This window comes from Malaclemys terrapin, chromosome 2 (assembly GCF_027887155.1).
Source record: "Malaclemys terrapin pileata isolate rMalTer1 chromosome 2, rMalTer1.hap1, whole genome shotgun sequence".
Classification (NCBI taxonomy): domain Eukaryota; kingdom Metazoa; phylum Chordata; order Testudines; family Emydidae; genus Malaclemys; species Malaclemys terrapin.
In genome coordinates this window covers 226,471,258-226,490,054 of record NC_071506.1, presented here as the reverse complement: position 1 = coordinate 226,490,054, position 18,797 = coordinate 226,471,258, and the positions used below count along the sequence as shown (strand labels likewise).

Below are 18,797 nucleotides of genomic sequence, written 5' to 3'. Positions count from 1 at the left end.
CCTGCCCTACCCCAAATCTCTTCTTCAGCCTCTCCTGTCATCCCACCCCATCGCTCTCCCTGCTGTCCCACCCCCTCAACTTCCCCCCATTCCAGTCCTGCTCCCCTCTGTCTCATCCCCTCCAGACCCTGTCCCTCTCCCAAATCCCCCGACCCTCCCCAGCCCAGCCCCACTCTACACAGCTCTCTACCCTGTCCCATTCATGCTCCCCTCAGCCCCTACCCTGCTCCCCCCATCCCAGTCCTGTCCCATCCCCCTCAGCCCCCCTGACTCCCCCAGTCCTGCCCCCCCCAGTTCCTCCACCCTGCTTCCCCTGGTCCATCCCCACACACCCACTGACTTCCTTGACCTCCCTCCCCCCCCAATCCCACGGCCTGGACTCACCCCCATCCCACTCAGGACATGCAGGAAAAAGAAGCAATGGGCTTAAATTGTAGGAAGGGAGATTTAGGTTAGGCATTAGGAAAAACTTCCTAACTGTAAAGGTAGTTAAGCACTGGACAAATTACCTAGAGAGGTTATGGAATAGCAGTCATTGGAGTTTTTTAAGAGGTTAGACAAACACCTGTCAAGGATGGTCTAGTGTTGTTATTACTCACTCCTGCCTCAGTGCAGGGGTTTGACTAGATGACCTGTTGATGTCCCTTCCAGTCCTACATTTCTGAGATTCACACTGAATAGCCTTGTGCCACTGTTTAGTAGTAGTGGCACACAGTTCTCTGACATGCAGGTTTATAAAATTGTAGTTAATATACAGTTTAGAGCATAGCAGTTTTAAAGCTCTGCATGTTCAGACCAACTGAGCTGAAAATTGTGATCTATAGTATTCAAAACTATTAAGATGTGGGCTGAAATAAATAAAATCAGCATGAATTGCTCAACAGTATCAATGAAATCAGCATTGCGCTGCTATATATTGTAAAACATTACAGTGAAATCTTGCAAGTATTCATAGAATACCAGGGTTGGAAGGGACCTCAGGAGATCATCTAGTCCAAGCCCCTGCTCAAAGAAGGAGTAATCCCCAACTAAATTCCCAAATCCCTAAAAGGCCCCTTCAAGGATTGACCTCACAAATAGCACGCCGCCTTGCCCAAGTGGTAACTAAGCATAACATCTTCCTGTTTCAACATTCTTAACTTGTATCCCATAGCTCCTAAAAGTTTTTTTTTTTTTTTTCAAACACTGAATACTGCTAAGTTATGAGTTTTAACAGTTTTTTTTTTCTTTTAAACCACAGCACTGAATGTTATTCTAAAATTGTTTTCCAAATATTCTTAAACTCCCAGTTTATCCCCGGCTGATGTTCATTGTGAAAAGTATTGCAGGTCTAATAATAATATTTGGTACTTTTGTAATTCACTGTCCAACATGAGTTTTGTGCCCTCCTCTGGTGGCTTTTTAGAGGATAGCTAAACTGTATAGCTACCAGCTAAGGGAGTTATATCTTGAACTCAAGTAGTAGAAGCTCATGCTTCTAAGTCTGGATGGCTCGGGTTCAATCTTTGGTGACTAGCTATGATGGAGGTTGCTACACTTATAATCCCTTTAATCAGAGGTTCTGAATATGCTTTGTTGTAGGCAGAGCTAGCCTATAGTTAAGCAACCGAAAATTTAGAATGGGCAGTGTTGAAATGTTGGGAAGCCTTATAATTTTGCCAGTCTGGAATGAACATCCTATCTGAGGGATGGGAGCAGGGAGAGAGGAGAGTGAGACAGGACCAGGAAACTGGGACAAGGAATCCAAAGCGGTAGTGGGGGGCAGTTGAAATCAGATGAGGAGCTGGGACGGGTTAGACAGCAATAGGATAGACATAGACTGGAGGGTACAGGGAAGAAGGGACTTTGACTACTAGAGACCATTCAGGAGCCTGGAATAGACCCAGGATTCCTGAGTTTCACAGTTCCTCTTCTGTCAGCAGATATCAGTGAAACCCCAGTGGCAAAAAAAGTGTCTCATCCCCCTATAGAGCTGATCTATCACATATAGGATGACAACCTACTGCCTCTGCCATCACTTACTCCATTAGCTCAAGTGGCAGAAGTCTGTGCAGTGGATCTAAAGGTTCATCGGCAGGGTTGGAGCCATGTGAGTTTCACGATGATTCCACATGCCAGAATTTCTGGGGCAGTTCAGTTTTGATTTTTACAAAAAACCTGGGGAAATGCATACAGAAATAGGGTGACCAGATGTCTAAATATCGGAATCTCAAGCAGGAGTAGAGAGGTTATTTTATCTCTCTGTATTTGGCACTATTGCAACCACTGCTGGAATACTGGAATAAGAAGGATATTGATAAATTGGAGAGTGTTCAGAGAAGAGTCACAAGACTGATTAAAGGATTATAAAACATGCCTTATAGTGATTGACTCAAGGACCTCAATCTATTTAGCTCAACAAAAAGAAGGTTAAGAAGTGACTTGGTTATAGACTGTAAGTTTCTACATGGGGAACAAATAGTTAATAAAGAGCACTTCAGTCTAGCAGAGAAAGGTAGAGCATGAGCCAACGGTTGGAAGCTGCAGCTAGACAAGTTCAGACTGGATATAAGGCATACCTTTTCAATGGTAAGAGTAATTAACAATTAACAATATACTAAGGGTTATGGTGTCTTTCTAAAAGCTATCATCTAGGAATTATGTTGGGAAAGTTCTATGTCTGTGCTATTCAGGCAGTGAGACCAGGTGATCACCAGATCCCTTCTGGCTTTATAATCTCAGAACTAGGTACATCAATTCACATGCAAAATTCTCATTGAATTCAATAGGTGTCCTTGCCCTGTGGCTTGTGGTGGGGGCTGCAGGAGGGGCCATACAACCCCTCTCGCAGCTTCCTAGGGCCCCCTCTCATGGCTCTGTGCACCTGTGTCTGTCATTGTCGTCCTCTCCCCTCCCCCCGCCCTGCTCTCCCAATATGTCCTGATATTTCACTCTTGCGATCTGGTCACCCTACTCCCTCTTCCCATCCAAAGGGCAGCACAAGGAGAGGTGGAGAGCAGCAGCTGAAGTGGTGGGTGGAGCACAGCTAACTCCTCGTGGAATGCTCCCCTCCCACCTCCTCTGCAGCGACTCATGAGCCAGTCTTTAGATTGGTTGCCAGGTGAGGACTTCCCTGTCTGTTCCCTCACCTCCCTATGCCTCCTGCAGCATCCCTCGCACAACCTCCCCCAGTTACCCCTTCACATGCGATGGGAGGAGCTGTTACCTGTGCTTTTCCTGAGTCACAGAGCTCCCAGCCTGCTGTAAGCAGAGTGGGTCAAAGCTGCGCTCAGTTAACAGCTTTCTCCCCACCTTCTCCAAACCTAACCAAGAACATTGAAGGGCCTTGAGGAGTAGGGAGTGGTTGTTGGCTGAAGGAGATCCTCTCAGTTCTGCTCTGCCTACTGCTGCTGCAGCTGGGGAGTGGGAAGAAACCTAGGCAGAGGAACACCGCTCCTTTCTACCTTCCCCCAAACAGAGCAGGGGCCCTGGAGGAGGAAGAGAGACAGAACTGCAGGATTCTTAGGACAATTCCCAGTCCTATCCCTCTTTCAGCAACCCCTCCCTCTCAGCTACTCCCTTCCTTCTGATTCCCCATTCTGGTGCAAAAAGGAGGAGTTTACGGGTGGGAGTTGGACTTCTGCCTCCAATCCAAGGGGCTGCAGCCATGTCTAGACTAGAATTTAATGTGCTGATGTGTTTTGAAAGCATAGTGTAGACAAGCACATTGCCTGTAGCATGCTAAATTGGTTGAATTACAGCCAAGGTGAGTGCCCAATCCATTTTAGCTACCTCATGCAGCCATTACATGTTAAATACTAAGTTAGACAAGTCCTAAAACTTTGGCTAGGGTACCAGCCCTGTTGTCTGGGAGCTGCTACAGAACAGCCCCAGCTTCATTCTGCTGCTCCTGCCTCCATCCTTCCTTCAACCCTCTTTGCTAGCATTTGTAAAAGGAACAGCTGGCAGCAGAAGGGACTTCAAAATCCAGCTGCTGCTGCTTCTCCTGGAGCTGCTTCCCTCAGAATGATCCCTAACTAGGGAAGGGGCTCCAGGCTCCCCATCACCCAGGTGGGTGGCTATGGCTGCTGAAGAGGGGGAGTCAATGGGGGGATCAGGGACACTCCCTCTTTCCTTCAAGTATATCCTAGCAGAGCTAAGGGGAAGATCCTGACCTTTCCCCCTTGGGGATCTTCTTAGCAACTGATGGAGAGCGTCACAGAAGAAGCCAAGTGCAGTGCACCAGTTTTAGTCCTGTGCAAAACCTAGGAACTATAAGCACCCCGGCACCTTTCTGTTAGCTATTTACATATAGGCATGTATCACATGTATTAAAGCAGGGAGCAGTGGCCCCTTTGACACGAGTTGTCAAAGGAAAGTTGGAAAGGCAGCAGCAGGAACAGTTATGGTAGCCATGAGCCTCAGGAGGAGCACAGCTCTTCTCCTGCTTTCTTAACCTTCACCTCGGGGGTCCTGGTCACCCTATGGCTGCTGCGCCCCCACCCTTCCACTGCTCTGCCTGCTTGAGAGGCCTAAGCCTTGGCCCTATTGAGCCCAATCAGCGCCATCTTGTTATGGGGGGGGGAGGCAGTGAAGTCCTGCTGCCTAGACGCGGGAGTCCCAGTGGTAGGCCAGCTTGCTACACATGCACGTTGAGGCGCCCTCCCAGAGGACACCTGCTAGGGTGTGAGATGTCCACAGGCCCAGCTGGCTTTAGCCCCTCAGGCAGAAGGAAAGATAGTGGCCTTGCCCCTTGGATTAGGGGCCTCTGGCAGTGCCCTGAGGGAGGCTGTGCTGGCTCGGGGGGGATGCTGTGGGGGAGGGCAGTGCTGGCTCAGGAAAGGGGGAAGGTACTGACTCGGGGGATGTTAGTGGGCGGGGGTGGCTGTGCAGGAAAAAGGCCTGGCAGTGGTAACACTGTGCCTAGGCACCACCAGCCCCCGCAGAGCCGGCTCCTCTGCATCCCCCATGGCACCCCCAGAGCCAGCACCTCCTGCCCCCCCATGGTACCCCACCCCAATTGGCACTGGGAGGGATGTTGGCTCTGGAGGTGTGTGGGGAAGGGAGGGGCTGGCTTGGGGGGAGGCGGTGCTATGGGGGAGGGAGGAGCTGGCTCTGGCAAGGGTGCCATGGGAGAAGGGAGGTGCTGGCTCTGGGGGGTGGGAAATGGTGGTGCTGGCAGTGGCGGTTGGTGCCATGGAGGTGCTGGCACGGGGGGGGGGGGCGGTACCATGGGGGACGGTGGTTCTGGCTCTGGGTAGGCGGTGCCGGCTCTGGGTAGGCGGTGCCATGGGGCGGGAGGTGTTGGGAGTGGGGGGGGGGGTTGCCGGGTGGGGCAGGGATGGTGGAGCCCACAGTATTGCCACAGCCAGGCCTATTTTCCTGCACAAGCCCCCACTCAGCAGCCTCCTGAATGTCAAAGATGGACATGGATGAAACACTGGTTACAGTCAGAAGCCCTTGCCCCCCCACCCTTCCCTGAGGCCCTGCCCCCCCTCACTCCATTTCCCCCCTCCCTCCGTCACTCGCTCTCCCCCACCCTCACTCAGTCTCACCAGGCTGGGGCAGTGGGTTGGGGTGTGGGAGGGGGTGAAGGCTGGGGGTGCGGGCTCTGGGCTGGGGCCGGGGATGAGGGGTTAGGAGTGCGGGAGGGGGTTCTGACCTAGGATAAGCGGTTGGGGGTGCAGGAAGAGGTGAGGGGTGCCGGCTCTGACCAGGCGGCACTTACCTCAGGCAGCTCCTGGAAGCAACCGGCATGGCCAGCACCTAGGTGGAGGGGTCAGGGGTCTCTGCGTGCTGCTCACGCCCACAGGTGCCACCCCCCCCGCAGCTCAGGGTGGAGCAGCGCCCAGAGCCCCCATGGCCACCTCTGAGCCTAAGAGCTGGACATAGCGGCCGCAGGGAGCCTGCCTTAGCCCTGCTGCACTGCCAACTGGACTTTTAGCAGCCTGGTCAGCGGTGTTGACCAGAGCCACCGGCATCCCATTTTGATCAGGAGCTGTTGCGGGGGGGGGGGGGGAGGGGGGGATGCTGCTGAGGAGCTGGCTCTGAGGGTTCTGGGGAGGAGATAGCAGTGCCCAGGGAATGGTGTTTCCTCTGCCAGGCCTTTTTTCCTGTGCAGGAGCCCAAACTGCATCACCCTCTCCTAGTACTGCCCAAGGCAGAGTGGGGCCAGGTTGGCTCAATCCCAGCTAAGGGCCCAGTCCAGCCTGCTCATAAGGAGGGAGCAAGGTGGTGCACAGAAGCAGATCAAGTTTGTGGTGTAGGATCACATGTGGTAAGGCCTCCCACAGCTGACTCCAGCCCTAAGACCCCCACCCACACTGGATTTGTCACATGCTCCTAGGTTGTAGGGGCCCTAGCTCATGGAGCTGATCCAACAGTTTCAGGAGCAAGGAACTATATCAGGGATTGGCAACCTCTGGCAACACAGCTCGCCAGGATAAGCACTCTGGTGGGCCAGTTTGTTTGACTGCTGCGTCCGCAGGTTCAGCCGAGCACAGCTCCCACTGGCCGTGGTTCGCTGCTCCAGGCCAATGGGGGCGGCAGCGTGGGCTAAGGGATGTGCGGACTGCTGCTTCCCGCCACCCTCATTGGCCTGGAAAGGTGAACCATGGCCAGTGGGGGCTGCAATTGGCCGAACCTGCAGATGCGGCAGGTAAACTGGCCCTCCAGGGTGCTTACCCTGGCAAGCCGTGTTGCCAAAGGTTGCCAATCCCTGCACTCTATGGTGTGGCCTTCACCCCTGTGACACCCTTGGGGGTGAGGCCCCAAGTGACACCACTGGTAATGGGGAACATCTCAAGACCATTGCTGGGGAGCAGGGAGTCAAAGCAGTGCTGAAGGGACACTGTAAGGGAAGGCAGTTGGAGACAGGTGAGGGGAAGTAGGTAGAGTTGCCAGGCATCTGGTTTTTGACCAGAACTTCCAGTTGGGAAGGGACCCTAGTGGCTCCAGTCAGCACAGCTGACTGGACCATTAAAAGTCCAGTCAGCAGCACAGTGGGGCTAAGGCAGGCTCCCTGCCTGCCTTCGCTTCGCCCAGCTCCTGGAAGCAGCCGTCCAAAGTCCTGAGATAAAAGTGGGCATGCCTGACTCCAGTCCCTTGGGAAATGGTACCTGGTCCTGTCCTGAGATGCCACCCCCTACCCTAGATATATTGACTTGAGCTTTATTTATGGCCCCATGGGAGGAGCTTCACACATGTTCATTCAACTTTGCTGCTATCCCCTGTTTTGTCTTCTTTTGAAGAGTCCTCCAGAAGGCACAGGACCCCAGTGGCAGATAACCAGTAACATATAGGACCCTTAAACAGAAAAAGTCCTTGCTCCCAGATAAAAGCCATTTCCTGCTCTCCTTTCAGTTCCATTACCCAAGCAGTTCTGAGTTTGTGTACTAGTATGGTGGCTCCTGAAGTGTCAATGGAAGAATTCTGGGTAGAAAGTTTATGCAAGTCTCTCTCTTTAGCCAGATTTCCCTCTGTTCACCAATAGATGGGAGCAGAAAGTTCCTTCCATTCTGGAGCAGATCTGTGGCCATTCTACTCTAGGTATGCCAACACAGCATTTTAGCTCATGCGGTAGAGACTCATGCACAAAGCTGCAGAGGTCCCTGGTTTGATCCCGCCCACCGACAACCAAGGACTGTCGGTATTACAAGTGCCACAGCCAGAAGGGGTGTGGGTTACACAGGGAAACAGTGAGACAAACGGCAGCATTTTGGAGCCAGCAGGCGCAAGCTTCCCAGCCAGCTCAACAGACTTGGGTTAGCAAGGGTTGAATCCACAGCTCAGACTGGAACTCCAGGCTCACACTTACTGAACGTAGCCTCTCAGCATCCTGTGAGGTAGGGCAGTGTTTTACAGATGGGGAATGGAGGCACAGAGCCTGGGGACCAGATTTTTAAAGGTATTTAGGTGCCCAAAGATGCAGATAGGCACCTCATGGGATATCCAAAAGCTTCAAAGCAGTTTAGGCACCTAATGGCCATTTAAAGCTTAGCTTGTAAATCCCTTGGTGTCAATCTGTAATTGTAGTCACCTAAATATCTTTGATAATCTGGCCCTAAATGACATACTCAAAGACACATAGAAAGGGAGCAGGGAATGGAACCCCAATCTCCTTAATCCCAGGCTAGCACCCCAACTACTGAACCATTCTTCCTGCCTAGGCACACTTCTACAATGCTGCCCTTGTTCACTTTACGATCCACTATGTGCAGTATAAGAACATGATCCTTAGTCTTTTAACTGAAATCTTCCCAAACCAACATTTGCAATTATTTGCACTGTATTTTTAGAGCACAGCGACATTTTATCTCCATTCACACGATGAGGAAAAAACCCAATTAGGATCGAAGAAGACAGATAGCAAAGTAATGCACTGAGAATAAACACTTTACTTTTATTAAAAAACCACCACACTGAAGAGGTCAGAAGGGTAGAACAAGTGTTTGTCTGGACTGTAACAGGGTGAAGCACACACATACACATCAAAAGGAATCATTACATTTTAAAGGGAGAGCTTAGGGTGCAATTTAAGCATAGCATGCTGCTGAAACTTGCTAACTTGCACAAAAAGCGATCAGCAAAGATGCTGTAGTGAGGTCTAATCACTAATTTGATTAGTTTTAGGAAAGTAAATGAGAGACATGGAGTATCTGCTATACTGTGGAGTATTGCCATAAATCAATCTAAACTACTATTGACAAAATAAACGCCTGATTCTGCAAGGTGCTGAGTTGAGTAGTACTTGAGGGCGCTCTGCAGGACCAGGCCCTAAATGAACAAAGAACATGCTGGGATGCGGTGCCCTTGTATTTTTCATGTTCATTTACTCACCCACTTGGTTACAAAATTCAGTGATTTGCAGTTCTCTCCCAGGAATACGACTGTGAATTAGCAGGATTCTTAGCACTGAAAATCTGGCGTTTATTAGTGCAGTATTTCAGCTATTATTCTAGGTTTTTCTTTTTTCTTCAGATGGTCCCACCTAAGGCATAAAATCCATACAATGCAATATAAAGAATGAATGGGAAAAAGCTGGGTTCTTTCATGGTTACAGCTTTCACTGAAGACTCCATCATTTCGAGGTTAATGTTTGATAGGGCGAACAGCCTTTGAACTATGTGAAATCTTCCTGTGTCAGTGAGAGGGGCCAGGGCAGGATCTCTCAGTGTCAAAGTGCCATCAGCTGAAGCGACATTAGGCTGTATTTATATAGACAGAAAGAGATGTTAAAGCTATTTTCATAGAGTACAGTTTCTGACATCATACAACTTTGCTCTCTGCAGTAAAACTCAGGGGGCTCAGGTTCTGGAAAAACAAGAAAATATATTGTCTTGCTGCCAAAAGGTACATTTAGGTAGAGTAAAGATTAACCAGTGTGATACACTCAGCCTGAATGGAGACTTAAGCTCACACAGACACATTCTAAGTGTCCACTATTTTTAGATGCCTCCATTTTTGGTATTCAGTTTGAGACAACGTGAGCCTGGCTTTCAAAGGAGCTGACACCCTGCCGCTCCTGGTGACCTCCCTGGGAGTTTTGGGTGCTTGGCAAATCTAAAAATCAGGCCCAAGGGATCTCAGACTGGCACTGACAGTTGAGGCGCTCGTTTTGCCCCAGCACTCACTTAAAGTAGGGGCTTGGTGTTAAAGGGAAGTTATGCTTTAACTGCAATCCTTTTCCTCAAAAGCAAAAGAGGAAAGCCTCTTGCTCAGATCCTCACTGTTGGGGGCTACTATTTCCCCCGGTGCCCTACAGAGAATGCCATTGCTCCGATAGGTAGAAAGGATGAGACCCACATCATCTTTTCTGGCTACTACTGACGTAAACCCATGGACCGGCAATCGAGAGGGCATTGAGACAGTTTCAGCTGGCCAGAGGACTTCCAAAGAAGTTCTGAAGCTCAGGCTTTCTACATACATGGTTGTGTAGTGGGACGAGTGGTGCATGGCCAAGAGCACTCCAGCCTAGCCTACAACCTCAGCTACCGATGCTTCCTCTGCAGGCCTCTGATCCCTCCCCAACACCTGCCCACAGTGAAAGAGTTCCCGTCATTCTGCTTCCAAACGTCAAGTTCAGTTCCTCTTCCCACAACTGACTTTCCACTCTGATCCTTGTTCTTCACAAGCCTGTCTATAGCTCCCTACCAAGGTTTTGTCACTGAACCCAGAGCAACTGAGATCTCCCACCCCTCTCCTCACAACCTCTCACCTAAAGTATTGTAACAGGCAGGCTCAGAGCTACTGCACTTAGAATCATAGACTATCAGGATTAGGGTTGGAAGGGACCTCAGGAGGTCATCTAGTCCAACCCCTTGCTCAGAGCAGGACCAATCCCCAGACAGATTTTTGCCCCAGATCCCTAAATGCCCCCCTCAAGGATTGAACTCACAACCCTGGGTTTAGCAGGCCAATGCTCAAGCCACTGAGCTATCCCTCCCGCTTCAAACTTACCACTGCCTCCATATTACTGTTTGCACAATGCAATTCCTACTTCACCTGCCTCTGATGCCCACTGGAGGTTTTTGGTTTATGAAGTGGTCTAATTAGACATTTAGTAAAATAAAATCATAACCTTTGACACTCAAACCAAAGTTCCTATTTTCTCTTGCTTCACATTTGATGTAGTTTTCTACATGCCACAAGGTGTCAGAAAGAAGAAATCCAGTTTTGGTTTAATCTAGCTGCATTGTTTGTCATTTTAACACACTGGACCAGATGGTGACTACGCTTAATCAATGCCTACTGATTTAATTTGTAGCATATTCTGACCTCTCCTTTATTTAATGACAGATACAATCAGCCAAAGCCTACAAACTCCTCACAGTCACCAGGACGGACCTCAGAACACTAAGGTAGTCCACTCCCTTTTGGATTACTTACCAAACAACACAAGGCAGGAATTATTTGTATATCACAGCAAGCACGCAGCAGAGCCAGTGTGTAGTCAGACAATTCTGTGGAAGGAGATATAAAAAGGAGAAGAGTTAGTTTCAATGATCTCTGAAGCAGGGTGGTTGCTAAAAAGGAGACTGTAGGAATGTATATGAACAAGCTAAGCCTACACACAGAGTTACGAAATTCCATTGCTGGGCAGTGACAAGACCCACTGCTTCTCTTGAGTGCTGTCCTGATTAGCATAAAGTGCTCTGGAGACCAACACAAACCCACCCCTGAAGGCAATTATCATGTGTTTTATTGAGCCCTGTCAGCATACTCTGTGCTGCATATCCATAAGAGGCAATCTAGCCCCTTCCTTGTGCATGTACAGGCTCTCGAAGCAGCAGAAGCAGCCTTCCAAGGGGAGCAGTGGGGACAAAAAACCTAACTGGCTTCAAGACTGAGCTTGATAAGTTTATAGAAGGGATGGTCTGATGACATTACCTACAATGGCATGTAGCTGATCTGTGACTGTAGCAGCAAATATCTCCAAGGGCTAGTGATGGGACACTAGATGGGGAGGGCTCCGAGTTACTACAGAAAATTCTTTCCCAGGTATCTGGCTGTTGGGTCTTGCCCACATGCGCAAGGTCTAACTCATCGCCATATTTGAGGTCGGGAAGGGATTTTCCCCCAGGTCTGATTGGCAGAGACTCTGGGGGGGTTTTCCACCTTCCTCTGCAGCATGGGTCACAGGTCACTTGCAGATCTAAACTAGTGCAAATGGGTTCTCTGTAACTTGAAGTCTTGAGCTCATGATTTGAGGACTTCAGTAACTCAGCCAGAGATTAGGGGTCTATTACAGGAGTGGGTGGGCAAGGTTCTATGGCCTGCACTGTGCAGGGGGTCAGACTAGATGATCATGATGGTCCCTTCTGGCCTTACAACCTTTGAGACTATGTGGGGGGAAATGGATGCTAGGAGCTGCACTGTGTACATTCTCCATGTGTTGCAAAGTCCTGTTCTGCGTGAACTCCCTGAGCAGCAGCATACCGGGCAGTGCAAGTAGGTTGGCAGAGGGGTGGAGCCAGGAGGGCCATGTAAGCCTTTGGGTGCTAAAGGCAGCTTTCCAGCCTGGGTAGGAGAATTTCTCTCCTTGTATCCTGCCTATCCTAGTGCCAGACATGGTATTAGGTCTGGGTGCTGGACAGAGGATTTGGCCTAAAGACAGACAGGGTCCCTGCCCCAACATTAATAGGAGACACAGACTGTACAATCCATATCATTATAATTCCCAATGGAAAACAGCTACAAAGCAGCTTTCTGGTTACTGATATGGCTTCAGGTATACATGCATGTCAGATCTAGATATGTCCAGAGCCAGGTTACATTTCATTAACTGTACATTACTTTTAATAAAGTCTGACAAGTATCATCAGCGGGTCTGTTTTGTTCAATTTCTTTTGAATCTCTGCAACTGGATCACGCTTTCAAAATGTCTCTTATCTTCCATAAACTGGTGCCATGTATAGTTGCATGGAAACTGACCTTCCACTGTACAGTGCTACATATTTACCCAATACCACACTTCACTGCCTCTCAACACCTGCCTTAATGGAACGAAGATTTTTATGAGAAAAAGTTGGATTTGCAGGTGGCTTTTAATTAATACTATAGTGCCAATTTCATTGTGAGGGTGGCATTCATTTACATTTATGTTTAATTTCCTTTTTCTGTGGCAGCAAAATAACCCTCTAGTTACAGATCTACATGTTATAGTATTTTTGCTAAATATGGTATGTACTTTAACATAAAGCCACACATTCAGCAAATACAAGGAAGCCAGCACCTACAATGCAACCCTGAGACACTAGATATGAAGGATTCTGATTGCACAATGAGAACAGTAATTAATTTACAAAACTGAGTGAAAAGGTTTGGCTTCAATGAAAACTCAAATCAAATGATTTCCAGGGAATGTTACATTTTACTTGTAAAATATGCAGTGAAGGGGGTTTGAATTTAATTCTTAGCCTGAATCATAAAGTGCTTTCTTCTCTATCCACCCTAGCCCCATGAAACTGAAACCGAAATCAATACATGTACTGACGCTACCCAGCTGTTACAATTTACCTACAAAATAAAAATTCCTGCTGTACACAAAAGAGGAGTTTCTAAGTGGGAAAGCTACAACTATCTCCATTGTACCTGCCACTGCACTGATCAGGATGTGAGCAGCTGAGAAGAGTCCCTTATAATGAAGTTGGTCGTTCTGCAACAACAGCTCATTCTGTAAACTGTACCCGACCAGCTGCAAGAAGTCGGTTATGTTTTGCTGCTGTGGAGGTTTCAACTCCTTCAGGTCCGTGAAATCCGGCTCCTCTCCTGTGCAAATACTATCTAACTGGAAAGAGGAAAAGATACATTATTAGGTTCTCACATTTTAAACTAGACAGGGAAACAAGCCCTGATCCTCCTCCCACTGAAATCAACAAAAAACTTGTTAATACTTATAAAAGAAGTGTTTGAATAGAGGGACGTGTTAGCTCTATTTTTAATGTTCTTTTTAGAAGGAAAAAAAGTTCCATCCTCTTACCACCTCCTCCAGTGCAGTCACCATTTCTTCATGATGCAAGAACTCATAAAATATTTTATTTAAAGCTCCTTGCTTGTCTTCTGGAAGCTTCACAAAGGGTTGGAACTGCATCTTTAACAGCAACAGATCTTTCCAAGAAAGAAACACAATGTTAAAAACTCATGACTCTTACAAATGCCAGTATATGCAACTAAAATTCTGTAATTAACCACTAATCTCTAGAATTCATAATGAAATGTTAGTAAAAACACACCTGTAACCAAATTTGTCCTAATGACCTTTGCAAATTATTTATTTTTCTCTGTTTGCACTGACACTTCATTACTGTTATTAGGAATCAATATTCAGTTTTAAGATTTCAATATTTTATACTGTTTTTCACATGAAAGCTGTTCATGATTCCCAATAGGAGGTTCGTTTTTAGAACCAAATAGTCTTACTTCTCAACCAGAATATTTTATTCCTGAACTGCTTCATGTTACGGGAAAACATCATGAATAACTAAGACTGATGGTACTGTTCATACTTCAAATTAAAATCTCAGACAGTAACACTATTTCTTACTGTCTTCATATATTTCATCAGAGGCTTTACATGATTTACACCTCTGTCTCCTTTGACCAAAAAAACATATGTTTAATTAGCTTCAAGAGGATCTCTATGTTTTACATAATATTTAATCTATTACAGTATGTAGTTTAGAAACTCAACTACAGTTTATTAGATTCCTTTTCCTGCAATGCAAACATGGCATTAAGCCAAGATGTTTTAGGAGTAGCAAATCATCAACATTCCAGCTGTGAGTTTCAGTCAACAGAACTTTAGGGCTTGGGTTTTTTTATCCCTGAGGATGCCTGATGTTACTTTTAAAGCCATACCACTACATGTAACACTTGTCAACAAACAAATGATCTTTAAAGATGCCTATTTCACATCAATAATTATAAGATATTGAAAAACAATTTTACTATAGGTAGTGTCTCTATATATGGTTCAACCAAATAATTATACAAATACTAGAACAGCATGATGGGAGGAAAAGTGGGATAGGTCAAACACCTGCCCCAAATTATTCCAATATAAAAGTTTTTAAAAGCATTTCAATGAATAGGGTAGGTTAATCAAAAAGAAACCGAATGACAATTCTTTAACTAAGACAGGCACAGAGGGTATTAAGAAAGAACAGTGCAACTCAGAGTCCTTCACAAAAAAATGTTATCCCTACAAAGAGAGAAATTTATTTCTCTTAAGCAAGTCTACACTAGAGAAGAATAGGATTTATTCTAGTATAATAAAATGGCTATTTTGGTCAATTAATTTACTGACTAAACTGTGAACTCAGGGCCATATTCAGAGGTGACATAACTGGTAAATCACACCTTGGAATGTGGAAGTGGGTGTAAAGGCAGGACTACAGGAGGAACTGACAGGAAATAATATAAAGAGGGATGGGGCCTCCTTTATTTTACACCTTCTTACTCCTTCTTGTTTGTTGTTTTTCTTGGTACAACCATACCCTTCCACTCCTTAGCCACCTAAATCAATTTACCAACATGTAATTCACACTGCCACTTAGCTCACATCTGAGTTTAGTCCTAGTGTTCAACTCTGATTTTTTCCAGGTTTCTCAGAACTCCGAGAGGTTCAGGAAGAAAAAACAGCAACTTTGTATTTCTCGAGATGTCAAATAACCTTCCCCAAGAAGCTTTACTAAGAGAATGTTTTCACATCATGCGTCAAATATTCTCAATGAACATTTTTCAGTGCCAACATAAATTAATCTTGTGCAGTTTAGCAGGGATATAACAAAACTGATGCAAAATCAAAACTGTATAAGGTTATATTTATGACAAAGGGTAACAATATGTTCCTAGGAGATATATATTCATTCCAGAAGTACCATATCTTTCTGTTTTTTTTAAGTGATCACCACGGAGTTATTGCTAGTGGCTATTAAAACAGGACAGCTTAATTTCTATGTACTATTTTGGAAGAATACCTCCTTCTGTTATCTTGCTTAAGACTCTGTAGTGTAATTAAATAAATAGTTTCTGGTAATACCTTGTTTCAGTACACTTAAGGAAGCACCGCTGGGAACGATGTTTCTATCTCCAGAGTGCCTGTCACTATCCACAGCGTCTGGCTGATATAGAAAGGAAGAGTCTCTAAACGGTAAAGAATATGGATAAGATGAGCCTTCTGCGTTTTCTCTTTCAAAACCTCCTTCTTGCTCATCTAGCAGGCAGAATTCTGTATTAGAAACAAGTGAATAAATAAAACCACATGAGTGTACAGAAGCAAATATTAATGATAGTACTTTCAATGTAGGCGTTAGAAACATGGACTCAGGAAAGCTATGTATCCAATTTCTTGTAGCTGGAAAAATATGGTTAGCAGTCACTGTCTACATGAACTACTGTACATTATATGTTGTTGCAGGTTTAGAACAGTGCTGTGCACAGATCTGCCTTGATGTAAATAGGTACTAACTACAGAACTTGAGACAAGATTTTGTGGATGCATTTAATAATCTGTTCAGCAAATACCAAGAAAAGAAGCAACCTGCTAAATTAGAACAGCAATGCTCCTTGTGGACAATGAAAACCTGCATACTGTATATGAAGGATCTATATATGTCTCACATTATCTATAAACTACTAGATGTTATATACAGTGGCCCAGATCATCCCTTCCTGTAGGAAACCCCCGTGAAAGAGCTACAGGCCAGAAAAACTCCATGAGCATCCCTCAGAGCTTTGCCCTGGTCCTTCTATCAGTGGGCTTCCCTGCTTTTGGAAGGCTGCAGGTCCATGCCTAAGCCCCATAGATCAGTGGGAGGCCAGGTCCATGCCAGCTCAGTAGCAGCCTGGTTCCCCCAGAGTTGCATCACTAGGGTCTTCCTCTGGCCATGGATGCTTCCATGACTACTCTTCAAGGGAGACACCCACTGTGGAGGAGACTCCCTGGGAAAGGAAATACAGCTTTGAGCTGCATTACGTTTCCTGTCTAGTCGCGGTGAGTTCACGATGGGCTGATGTGCATCCTCTACCCCACCCAATGTCGGGTTGCCACCTCCTTGTCCCCAGCCAGATTCCTATATGGGGTACTGGAAAGGAGATGGGAGCAGTGCCACAGAAGGCACTGATCCACCCTTCTGTGAAGGAGAGGGGACATTTGTGTGCTGAGGATCCCTTCTCCACTCAATTCAGAGGGCACAATGGAGCTCATCATATAGAAGACTATTGCTAGAAACAGAGTACTGTCTACCCATCAATGTTCAGCTTTACAGTTCTTCACAAACAGTAATTACACGGAGAGTTAAGCAAGTTTCATTTTACAGATGGGGAAACCGAGGCAGAGATTAAGGACACAAAGGGAGCCACTGTCAGAGCCAGGATTAGAATGTACAAGTTTGTAACTTCCAGACCTATGCTCAGACCATTAGGCCATGCCCTAAAGAATAATATATGTAAAATAATTCAAGACCCTGTATGTTATTACAAAATTTAACGGCCCAAAAAGATATTGAACCATATACTATCCAGGACATTTTGTAGCAAAACAAATGGGTAGACGAAAAAAAGGAAATCAGTTTTAAAATAGTATGTGACAAAGAGAGGAAAGTCCAAAAGTAAACAGGTATTTCAAAGGGCGAGGGGGAAAAGAAATTTCTGCTACAGAAAGAGGGAAAAAAGCAATCTTTCAGAAAGCTGCTGTCACCTGTAAAACAATGTAAAGAGGAAAGCAAGTTCTAGAGGAACAGAAAGATTAACACAAATAAAAGCCTTTCCCAGCAAGGGCAGCAGCCAAGGATTACTGACTAAGGAGTATAGTCTTGTCTCAATGTGCTTGTGTTACTTCCATTACTGTTAACGAGATTTACATATGCACAACTGAAGGGAGAAGCCATCACAAAAAACCCACACCACACACTAACTGCCCTTTACAGGAGAATGAGGCCAGTGACTGAAATACATACACAGCATCATGTGAAAATAAGTGAGGCAGTCACAACTGTCAAATCCCATAACAGATCTGGATTCAAAAGCAAACAAGGCTATGGAAGTTTGTATTGTTACTATTGTTCGTTATTTTTATAGCACATTACATTTGCATGACCCTTTATAGAGGTGGGGGTGAGGACAGGGAGGACTGGAAAGTCAAAATATCATAATGCCATTATATAAAATCAATGCTGCACCCTCTCCTAGAGCACAGTGATCAGTTCTTGTCACCTTATCTCAAACATGCTGGTAGAAACAGAAGAGATCCAGAGATGAGCAATGAAAATGATTAGAAGCAGAGAGATTAAGATGATTAAGGGGAGACATGTCAAAGATATATAAAACAATGAATGGTACAAAGCAAATCAGCCAGGTGCTACTATTTATCCTCTCTCGTAACACAAGAGCAAGGGAACATAATGAAATCAAAAAAGGCAAGAAAAAAATTAAACCCTTTAAAAGAGAGTTTTTACATTCAGTGCATAATTAACCTGTGGAACACACAGAGACACATAAAATCACGGTGGTAAAGGGTTCAGCAGGATTCAGAAAAGGATTAGACATTTTTATAGCTAAGACCCTCCATGATCATGTTTTTATTTATATATACACCTCTACCTCGATATAACGCTGTCCTCAGGAGCCAAAAAAAAAAAAAAAAAAAAAAAAAAAAAAATCTTACTGCATTATAGGTGAAACCACGTTATATTGAACATGCTTTGATCCACTGGAGTGCGCAGCCCCTCCCCCCGGAGCACTGCTTTACCGTGTTATATCCGAATTTGTGTTATATCAGGTCGCGTTATATCAAGGTATATATATTTTAATGAGAGAGAGAGAGAGACTCTCATGCCTTAGGGCGTAAGCCAACCACTGACAAATGAGAACAAAACAAAACTCATGTGCAGGTTATTCCATAATCATCATCTATTATGGGGATCCTTTCATGTCCCTCCGAAGCAGCTAGCACCAGCCACTATCAGAGGAAGGACATTGGACTAGATGGACCTCTGGTCTTACCCAGTATGGTAATTCTTCTATTCCTAACCAGACATTAATTCCACTCTTACTCTTGCTGAAGAGTACCTTACTCTGCAATTAGTCCCACTGGTTTCCCAGCCCACTGAAAGGAAGGGAAGGGATGGATGATAACTACAACAAATATTAAACACAAAAAAAAAAAAAAAAAAAAAAACCCAGACACTAGACATATGGTGTTTATGAGGTCCAACGTGAGACATATGTTGTTTGTGAAGATGGAAAGATTAGATAATTAAAATGAAAATAGGGTCAGTCAGCAGTGAAGACAGACATCAGTGAACACACACACACAC

The 18,797-nt window shown here is 45.8% G+C and overlaps 1 protein-coding gene across 2 annotated transcripts in view; it reads right to left on the bottom strand.

Moving 5' to 3' along the window:
• Nucleotides 1–8,355: 8,355 nt before the first annotated feature.
• The window catches only part of GSDME (gasdermin E), a 32,571-nt gene continuing 22,129 nt past the window's right edge, over nt 8,356–18,797 (bottom strand). For both annotated transcript variants that reach the window (XM_054020152.1, XM_054020153.1), the window contains exons 6-10: nt 15,521–15,709; nt 13,460–13,587; nt 13,072–13,267; nt 10,867–10,940; nt 8,356–9,185 (exon numbers count right to left, since the gene is read on the bottom strand). In XM_054020152.1, coding sequence (XP_053876127.1) covers nt 8,955–9,185; nt 10,867–10,940; nt 13,072–13,267; nt 13,460–13,587; nt 15,521–15,709 — 818 coding nt within the window. In that variant the 3' untranslated portion in view covers nt 8,356–8,954. The remainder of the gene's footprint in view (nt 9,186–10,866; nt 10,941–13,071; nt 13,268–13,459; nt 13,588–15,520; nt 15,710–18,797) is intronic.